General features: G+C 37.2%; 3 protein-coding genes and 1 long non-coding RNA gene across 5 annotated transcripts; 2 read left to right on the top strand and 2 right to left on the bottom strand.

The window, feature by feature from the left end:
• Positions 1 to 142: 142 nt before the first annotated feature.
• Positions 143 to 4,526, bottom strand: PGDH (D-3-phosphoglycerate dehydrogenase). 2 transcript variants are annotated; one of them, NM_001035984.2, is made up of 4 exons: positions 3,711 to 4,475; positions 2,072 to 2,159; positions 1,370 to 1,846; positions 249 to 1,278 (listed from the first exon to the last, which is right to left on the bottom strand). In NM_001035984.2, exons 1-4 carry the CDS (start codon positions 4,331 to 4,333, stop codon positions 511 to 513), a joined length of 1,956 nt encoding a protein of 651 aa, NP_001031061.2. In that variant the 5' UTR covers positions 4,334 to 4,475; the 3' UTR covers positions 249 to 510. The 2 variants fall into 2 exon arrangements, with proteins under 2 accessions (NP_564034.1, NP_001031061.2); NM_101636.3 differs by lacking the exon at positions 2,072 to 2,159 and having other exon boundaries at positions 143 to 1,278; positions 1,370 to 1,857; positions 3,715 to 4,526.
• AT1G05317 lies at positions 1,836 to 2,414 on the top strand. Its single transcript, NR_138876.1, has one exon. It is a non-coding gene; the product is annotated as an other RNA (long non-coding RNA).
• AT1G17744 (uncharacterized protein) lies at positions 3,507 to 4,529 on the top strand. Its single transcript, NM_001123830.1, has one exon. The coding sequence runs from the start codon at positions 3,695 to 3,697 to the stop codon at positions 4,133 to 4,135; it is 441 nt and encodes a 146-aa protein (NP_001117302.1). The 5' UTR covers positions 3,507 to 3,694; the 3' UTR covers positions 4,136 to 4,529.
• A 563-nt stretch (positions 4,530 to 5,092) lies between these two features.
• VPS46.1 (vacuolar protein sorting 46.1) lies at positions 5,093 to 6,451 on the bottom strand. The gene is made up of 2 exons (NM_101635.5): positions 5,956 to 6,451; positions 5,093 to 5,623 (listed from the first exon to the last, which is right to left on the bottom strand). The coding sequence occupies exons 1-2, from the start codon at positions 6,278 to 6,280 to the stop codon at positions 5,337 to 5,339; spliced, it is 612 nt and encodes a 203-aa protein (NP_173215.1). The 5' UTR covers positions 6,281 to 6,451; the 3' UTR covers positions 5,093 to 5,336.
• Positions 6,452 to 6,861: the final 410 nt, after the last annotated feature.

Below are 6,861 nucleotides of genomic sequence, written 5' to 3'. Positions count from 1 at the left end.
TTTTCACCATAAGGATTTAGAGAGTGGTGGTCCTTGTTCTGTCTTCTATCACTTTTCTTTAAGTTTTATATATGTTCCACTTCTTTGGTATATTTCCTTTACATGATGTTGAAATTTGAATTTAACTTCAAAGGGTTTTCACATTAGATTCCAATGAGGTTTGCAGATTGCATTTTGTCACAAGATCACAAGGCCACCTACATCCTAAGACTAAAACCCCCAAAGACCCAAATGCGAATCCATTGAGTAGTGATGGAGGAATTTTGTTTTCAAGTCCAACGGTTCATCGTAAAATATAAGCAAAAGCATTTTACAAGAGAAACATGACATTAACCAAAGGCATTACATACCATAAGAAAGCAAAACAAGAACAATGTAATAATACCAAGATACACACACTCGCTCGCAACACCACAGATTCTCTACAGCTTAACAACCACTGGATAAAACACCTTAATCCGGGTCACAGTTTTATTCTCCATACACCACAATGCAACTCCATCTCAAACTTTATAGTTTAAGAAACACAAACTCTTCAATCGCAGAAACACCCCCAATCCTCTCAAGTGTTTTGTTGTCTGGTTCTTCATCAACTCCAATCGCCATTATCGCTTGTTTCCTCAACACTGTTCTTCCAACACTCATGAAATTCACATTCACGTTTTGTTCTCCAAGTATGTTACCAACCTGTCCAATCATCCCTGGTTGATCCACTTGCCTGCACAGTATCAGATTCCCTTCAAGGCTCACATCCACACCAAATGATCCGACACAAGTTAAATGCGGAACTCCGTACTTCACCTTCCCTTCAATACTTATATCACCAGCATCAGAGACAGCACCAGCGAAATTTGACTCCACATTCAAAATCTGAACTTGGATGGAATCAACAGGGTACTCTGGTGATGAATCAACAACCATTCGTTCCTCACTAATACGAAGACCCTTTTGTTTAGCTATGAAATCAGCATTCACCAAGTTGACATATGAATCTGAGATCGGTTCAATGATTCCCTTTGTGATCATTGCACGAAGTAGTCTAGTATCCAAATCATCTCGGTCACGAGCTGACCGATAGACCACCCTAATGGACTGTACTCCTTTACCTCCAGATGCTAACTGCACAGCTAACCTCCCAAGCTTCTCAGCTAAGACAATATAAGGAGTCAACTCAGACAAGACCTCAGGAGCCACCATTGGAGCATTGACGGCAGTAGCTGATAACTCTCCTTTCAATGCCCCTGCTACAGCCTCTGCTATCTCAATGGCTACACCTTCCTAAAATATCACATTGGAATTATATAAACTCGAAAAGAAGTGTAGAGAGATGAAACAAGTAACATAAACAAGATCAAGAGAGTGATGATACCTGAGCTTCTTTTGTGCTAGCTCCAAGATGAGGTGTCACAGTAACATTTTCATGCTGAATTAGTCTGCTATCTTTCGATGGTGGTTCCTCACAGAACACATCTAATGCTGCCTGAGCAACGATTCCGGCATCGAGAGCTCTAACGAGTGCATCCTCGTCGATGACGCCACCTCTAGCGACATTAATGAGACGCACACCTTTCTTCATCTTAGAGAAAGTTTCGTCGTTGAAGACCTTTTTGGTGGCCGGAGTTAAAGGCATGTGCAGGGAGACGAAATCGGCGGTGGAGATAGCTTGATCGAATGAAACAAGATCGACACCGAGAGCTCTGGCTCTGTCAGCTGGCGCGTAAGGGTCGTGGGAGATAACGGTCATGCCTAGACCTTTGGCTCTTCTCGCCACCTCCGTCCCAACTTTCCCGAAACCCATCACGGCCAAGGTTTTTCCGACGAGAGATACACCGACGTACTTGCTCCTCTCCCATTTTCCTGTAAAAATATCCAAATGTCCAAATTTCAGAAACCGCCTCGGTATTACTTGATGGAGGAGTCATCTCAGTTCAACTCAAATTGATTTTATTTTTTAGAATTTTTTTTTTTACTAGATTACAGAAGAAGAAGAATAACTCAAATTTTACAAAAGTGATTTTTAAGTGAAAGTGATTAAGACTTAGAAGAGATAATGGTATTGTAATGTCTACACTTTCTCAGTTTCTGTCTCGATCGTATATTGATGCTTTGACTGACGACAATTCCACCTTAACAGTAGTACCAGAAACAAATAATTGAGTCTTATCAATTATGATGCATGATTATTTTTTAATGACCCACTTGTATATTGTGTACTAAAATATCTACAAATTTGTATATTGTAAAAAGAATCCCATATTCTTCTGCTAATCAAGTTGCACTATATACGCCGAATCAATAATTAAGGTAATTTAAAAATTGTAATAAACTATTAACGAATATAAAGTTTTTAAAAAGAAAAAAAGACAACAAAGACTCGAGAAAATGATATTTGCCATGACAAAATTCCAAAATGGAAAAAAAAAAAAAAAACAAATTCCAAAATGGGTGGAACTGATGGGTTGTGACGCGTGAGATTGAAACTTTAAAGAGAGAATATATCAGGTAATCGAATTATTTCTTCAGTTACCGATGCATGGGTTTGTAATAAATTCCAAATAAGATGATTCAATCCCTTTTTTTGTCCTTTTTTGGAAAGTACAAATTGAAATTTTGTCTAATTAGTTACAATTTTGATTTTAATTTTGGATTTTGTTTTTTGTTGTTCAAAATCATTAAAGGTAATATGGTCTTAACAATCTCCTAAACTTTATATGATTCGATTCAATCTAAACCTACAATCAAAATTAGTATTGTAGTTATAAATTGATATCTAAACCGGCTAAAAAAACAGATTTTATGAATAATTTTGTGAATCTTATATTTTTGTAAATACTTTACTTTTACTAAAATTACATATACATAACTAATTAATACACATTTTAAACACATTTTAATATATTCCTCCAATTATAATTTAGTAATGTTTGATTCAAAAATTTATATTTATAAAATGTAAATATCAAATTTATTCAAATATTTAATATAAAAATCAAATAAACCGATTGTCTGCGGTAAACAGCGGATTAAATCTTAGTTGATTGATACAAAACAAAACAAGAAGTTTGCAATAATAGACAAAGAGACTCCAATAATTTAATTTCTGTACTGTGGTTGGTGAGAGACTCGGAGAAAAGTAAAATGAGGTTACTGGCGGCCCCAAAATTCAGGGCCCCGACTTTTACTTTTTGCAGTAAATGGACCCATTATTTTACATTTGACAGGTTCGTTTGTTTTTTCCATCTTACAGGGAGAGGATCAAATATGATTTTCCCCTTTTGTTCTACTTACGTAAACCAATTTTATTTTTGCTTCTAATCATGACTTTTCTACTATCCAATGACAAATTGCCACTTCTATGCTATAATGCATAACTCCAAAGATCAACTGAGCAATTATTACGAAGAAACACTTACGAGTAACGCCACTATACTGGAATTATTCAAATGGACCATTAACTCTTCTCAATATATGAACAAAACGAAATATTCAATATCTATCGATTAATCAATGATAATCAATTCTTCTTTTTTGTAATCAAGATAATTTGGACTTCATCAGATCTCGTAATCTTTGCGAGACTAAAACATGTTAGATTAGTTTTTTCTTTTCCATGGTGTGAAACATAGTATAAGCTTTAAGTTAATCTAGATAGGTTAATTGGTTAAATGTCTCATTTCAATAAAACAAAAAAAAAATGGCTAACCGGGAACGTACCGGCTTTAATAGAAGCGTCGGCCTGAGCAACGTTACGTGCCATAGAAGCAAGCAAAGCAATTCCATGTTCGGCAGCAGCCACCGTATTAGCCGTTGGAGCATTAACCACCAAACACCCGTGCTCCGTCGCCGCCTGCAGATCAACATTGTCAATCCCAACTCCGGCTCTTCCGACCACTTTCAACCTCCCCTTCGCCGCCTCAAACACTTCCCTCGTCACTTTAGTTCCGCTTCTCACGATCAGAGCGTCACTCTCCGCCACTTTCTTCTTCAGATCTTCCGGCGAAAGATCGTAAGAGCAGTCAACGTCGCCGAATTCCCTGAGGAGATTCACGCCGGCTTCTCCCAGTTTCTCGGTGACGAGGATCCTCGGCTTTGGAAGAGTTGGATTGTATTCATCAGAGTCAGATCCGACGGTTGAGAATCTGTTATCCTCTGTTAACGTCGTTTGCTCGACGGTTTTTAAGGCGGCGCTTATGGCCGTTAGTTTGACGCTTGTTGCGTAACGGCGGTGAAGGAAAGCAGGGAGGACGGCGAATCTAGAAGACGGTGACGGAGACGGAGACGTCCACCGTGAGTTGACGGCTTTGACGGACGAACACGAAGATGAAAATGCCATGACTCTTTTTTTTAATAATAAATATGATTGGTTGTTGTGAGTGTGTGCAGAAGAGCTAAAGTGGTTAATATAGAGCTTACAGGAGGTAATGGATGAGTTTTAATTTAATCTTTCACATTGTGGGCTACCAACATTATGTATTAAGTTGAACAGTTTGTTTGGTAAAAGAGTAAATAAAATGAGAAGCACATGCACAGAGAGTAGGACGTTCTTGTCTAGGTGCATCATCATTGTCTCAATTAAAACAAAAAAAACACATATAAAGTAGTATATAATAAAAGATTCATTTAAGCATTCAATTAATTGTTACTATAATTTAGCACTGAAATACATTGTCATCTATATTAGTATATTACGGTTAATATTCATCATCATGTGCATCCTTATTAATAAAAGAAAAATAATTGACGACCAATCTTTTATGTGATTCTCCCACTAAAATGATGGAGTTTCCGAAAGCATCTTTAAACCATAACTTTATGTTTCTTTTACTTAATTTTATTTTTGCAGAGAAGATAGATTCGGACTTTTCCTCACGAATTTTTTCAACTTTATTCATTAACAAGTGTATATGAAAAGAAACATGAAAGAACAAGACTTTGCAATGAACAAGACATGGGAGAGAGGGAGGAGACTTCACCATATCATCCTCTCTCCCAAGTTGACAACTGCAACAATCCACCAAGAGTACTATAAACATTCTTCTCCTTGGAAAGAATATACCTTTTACTCCAGTGTATTCCTTTCTGGACCTGGAAAATTTGGTGGAACTACTACCAGAGACACATCTGGAGAATTAACATTTGTACAACTAATCCAAACCATTAAGCAGATGATGAAATTTCTCATTGTAAAAACACACTCTAGGTTTTATATAAACAAAAGCATGTACCAGGGTGAGCAATTTACACAAACATTCCCATCATGTTCAGGGATTAATAGCATCAACATCTCAATAAAAGAAGAATCCAAATACAGTTTTTTTTTTTGTTAGGTTAGCTAATTAACCTCTGGCTTTAAGCTCGGCAAGTCTCCTGGTTAAATCATCCTCCTCAACTTTCTCTTCAGTCTTGGTAGGAATGGCATGACCAGCAGGCTGAGGTAGTCCAACAGAAACTTCAAGACCGTAATCATCTGCTACTTGCTGCATCAAGCTGTTGACTTCTCCTTCTGGAGTCGACAATGAAGTAGAGCCAGCCATTGCATTATCCATGAACTCAGCTTGGACTTCCATGTTCACAAACTGTTTCTCAAACGAATCCATCGTCTCAGACATCTTCTGTAAGTTGCCTGTTGCAAAGAACAAACCAGAAAATGATAACACGAGTTGCTACAGCACAACGTATAAGAGTATTATAAGCCCTATCTTCTTCTCCCTCTATACTACACTTACCAAAAGGAGAGAAATGCAACAAAAATTCATCACAGATCACAGAACATCCATGACGGTGAGAGAGAGCTATTCTAATATTTCATCAAACCAAACCCTAATGCATGATTCCATATCCTTCAATCAGCAAAAACAACAACAAGGAGCAGAATTTTTCAATCTATACTATAATGCTATGAGCACCAACAAAACCAAATTGATTAGATTGCTGAAAAGTGAGAATGTGAAATACCAGTGGTAAGAGACGATTCGAGGGATTTGACAATGTTGGTCATCGATTTGGTGATGGTAGCCATCTTAGCCTGGGTATCGAGTCGAGCAACAACAGCGTCCAATCGAGAAGAGAGACGAAGGTAGTTCATCTGCTCGCTGCGTTTGCGAATGGCGTTCTCGGCATAGATCCGAGCACCATCCATGTTACCTTTCTCAATGGCTTTCTTTACCTTGAGCTTCTCCGATCTCTCCTCTTTTTCGCACTTCCTAGCTTGCCTCTGCAGAGACTTTGACGTAAATTTCAATTCAAAGATCTGGTTCATCAGCTTATCTGTATTACCCATCTCCTCGATCAGTTAATCGGGATTCGCTTGTTTGATCAATCGGAATCGGAAAAAATTAGGGTTCTTTCGAATTTGGGGAAAGATATCTCAAGCGTGTTTCTTCCGCAGAAAGAGAGGTTTTAACTTTTAAACGAGGAGGCTTCCTAACATTATGTCCTAAATCGAATTGCACTGACTGGTTCTATTATTCGGTTATATCCGGTTTAAGTTTTAATCTTTTAATCCGTCACTGAGTCTGAGTGGTTAGTAGTTATAAAAAAAAAACACTCCTTTGACTTATTCGTTTCAGTTTTGATTATTCACCATCCAAATACATTTGGTATAAACTATAGTAATACTTTTTAAATTCATTTGATTTGTACTGGTTTCAATCGTTTTTCTTTTTTTCTACCGCTTGGGTATTCTCATGAGTTAATTTTGACCCCTGAAAGAAACTTGTAATTTTTCTCAAGTAAGATATGATAATATCAGATTAGAAAAAACAAATGTGCAATGGAATTCTATTTAGGATAATTTGGCAAAAATAATTATTTAGTACTTACTAATGATAATTATACATTTTCCCCCATCACACAACACAA

The sequence above is a fragment of the Arabidopsis thaliana genome, assembly GCF_000001735.4.
Source record: "Arabidopsis thaliana chromosome 1 sequence".
Taxonomy (NCBI): domain Eukaryota; kingdom Viridiplantae; phylum Streptophyta; class Magnoliopsida; order Brassicales; family Brassicaceae; genus Arabidopsis; species Arabidopsis thaliana.
This window is presented reverse-complemented; position numbering and strand designations above follow the sequence as displayed.

What these genes read in the sequence shown, in the direction of transcription:
- VPS46.1 (NM_101635.5), bottom strand. Translation starts at nt 6,280, where the DNA reads ATGGGTAATACAGATAAGCTGATGAACCAGATCTTTGAATTGAAATTT. An exon ending in CGAATCGTCTCTTACCACTG is followed by an intron (nt 5,624 to 5,955) that starts GTATTTCACATT and finishes TCTTTGCAACAG; the next exon opens with GCAACTTACAGAAGATGTCT.
- AT1G17744 (NM_001123830.1), top strand. Translation starts at nt 3,695, where the DNA reads ATGGCTAACCGGGAACGTACCGGCTTTAATAGAAGCGTCGGCCTGAGC.
- PGDH (NM_001035984.2), bottom strand. Translation starts at nt 4,333, where the DNA reads ATGGCATTTTCATCTTCGTGTTCGTCCGTCAAAGCCGTCAACTCACGG. An exon ending in GCTTCTATTAAAGCCGGTAC is followed by an intron (nt 2,160 to 3,710) that starts GTTCCCGGTTAG and finishes ATAATTGATAAG; the next exon opens with ACTCAATTATTTGTTTCTGG. An exon ending in TCGAGACAGAAACTGAGAAA is followed by an intron (nt 1,847 to 2,071) that starts GTGTAGACATTA and finishes GGAAAATGGGAG; the next exon opens with AGGAGCAAGTACGTCGGTGT.